General features: G+C 31.3%; 1 protein-coding gene across 1 annotated transcript in view; it reads left to right on the top strand.

Moving 5' to 3' along the window:
• LOC128179872 (ADAM 17-like protease) overlaps positions 1-1,369 on the top strand; it is a 36,931-nt gene that overhangs the window by 631 nt on the left and 34,931 nt on the right. The window contains exon 3 of the mRNA XM_052847539.1: positions 233-452. Within this exon, the coding sequence (XP_052703499.1) occupies positions 233-452 (220 nt within the window). The remainder of the gene's footprint in view (positions 1-232; positions 453-1,369) is intronic.

The raw sequence follows: 1,369 nt of genomic DNA, 5'->3' as shown, positions 1-1,369 counted from the left end.
GTGCATTGATTTTTTTTTATTAGATTAAATAAACTTTATTTAAATTTAATCATTTATAAAACATCTTATGCTCTTAAAATAATTGCTATTGATGAATTATTCATTACATGCAGAAAATTTCACCTATAGATCATGTAGATCTTGGTGACATCTCATTTTTACAATTTCATCAAAAGCGATGGCCAATCATAGAACCCTTAAAAAATAAGGAATCCTCTTTCATTACCAACAGAAAATTTCACCTACTATTGAAACCATCAGTGCCACTGTCCAGTGATTTTAAGGCCTCAGCTGTTCACAGCGATGGTTCAACCTCAGAGTTTGCGGTCAACAAGGACCTCTATTTTGAAGGGACCTCGAAGACAGACCCAGGGTCCTCAGTGCACCTCCAGTGGGAGAACGACCTGGCTATCATCAGTGTCAACACAAAGGAGGAAAAATATTTCTTTGAGGTAATCTAGCTGTCACATGAAATATGATAGTAGACTTTGATTAAATCTGGGAAATAAAGTAATTGGTTATCACTATAATTAACGATTCCCATGTATTTGGTCTATTTGTGAGAGTTAAATCATGTCAGTACTGTTGCAATTAATTTAACTAATTTGAACAGGTACAGTGACTGTATCATAATTTCTACGGAAAGATTGTTCTTTTAAAAATCCAAATTTATGAAAATGTAGGAGCATAGTAGGACCCATATTTCATCATGTTTCTTAATAGTCTACATCTGTCCAACAAAATTAAAGGGAGATTTTAAAATCCGCAAGATGTGCTTCTCACGATTTAACGCGGATATTAATTCCTCGCATTTAATAAGGAATTTGCAGTACATTAATATAGTATACAAATTAACATTGTATTTTACTTGCACTTTATTCTGAAATTCTGAGTTTCTGAAACACAGAGCCATTAGTTCTATACCATTTATAGTGGTAGATAATATTGCACACAATTGTCATATATATAATAATGCTTTACATAGCTATTAATATTACATGCAGTTCTCTAAAGCTCCAAGTGATGAAACCGCGGATTAAAGAAGAATGGTACAGATTTAATCCTATTTTGCACTTGCTGTTTAAAAGGGATTTAATTTTTTCAATAAAATTTTCACCAGAAATGAGTGGCATTTATTTATACAAAAATACCAGAATATTAAGAATTAATGAATATTTATTAATTAATAGATAATTACAAGGCTGATTGTACCTGACATCAAAAAAGTTCTTTTTCCCCAAGTATTTTTCTGAATTAAACTAAGAAGAATGATAAAATTTTTGAGTATAGTTTTTTAAATGGGAAAACTGTGTCCCCCAAAAGTCATTGCCCTCAATAAAATTCCCATCATAACTTTATCATGCTACAT

Source organism: Crassostrea angulata, chromosome 4 (genome assembly GCF_025612915.1).
Source record: "Crassostrea angulata isolate pt1a10 chromosome 4, ASM2561291v2, whole genome shotgun sequence".
Classification (NCBI taxonomy): domain Eukaryota; kingdom Metazoa; phylum Mollusca; class Bivalvia; order Ostreida; family Ostreidae; genus Magallana; species Magallana angulata.
Note: the sequence above shows the minus strand (reverse complement) of the source record. Positions and strands in the feature narration are given on the sequence as shown.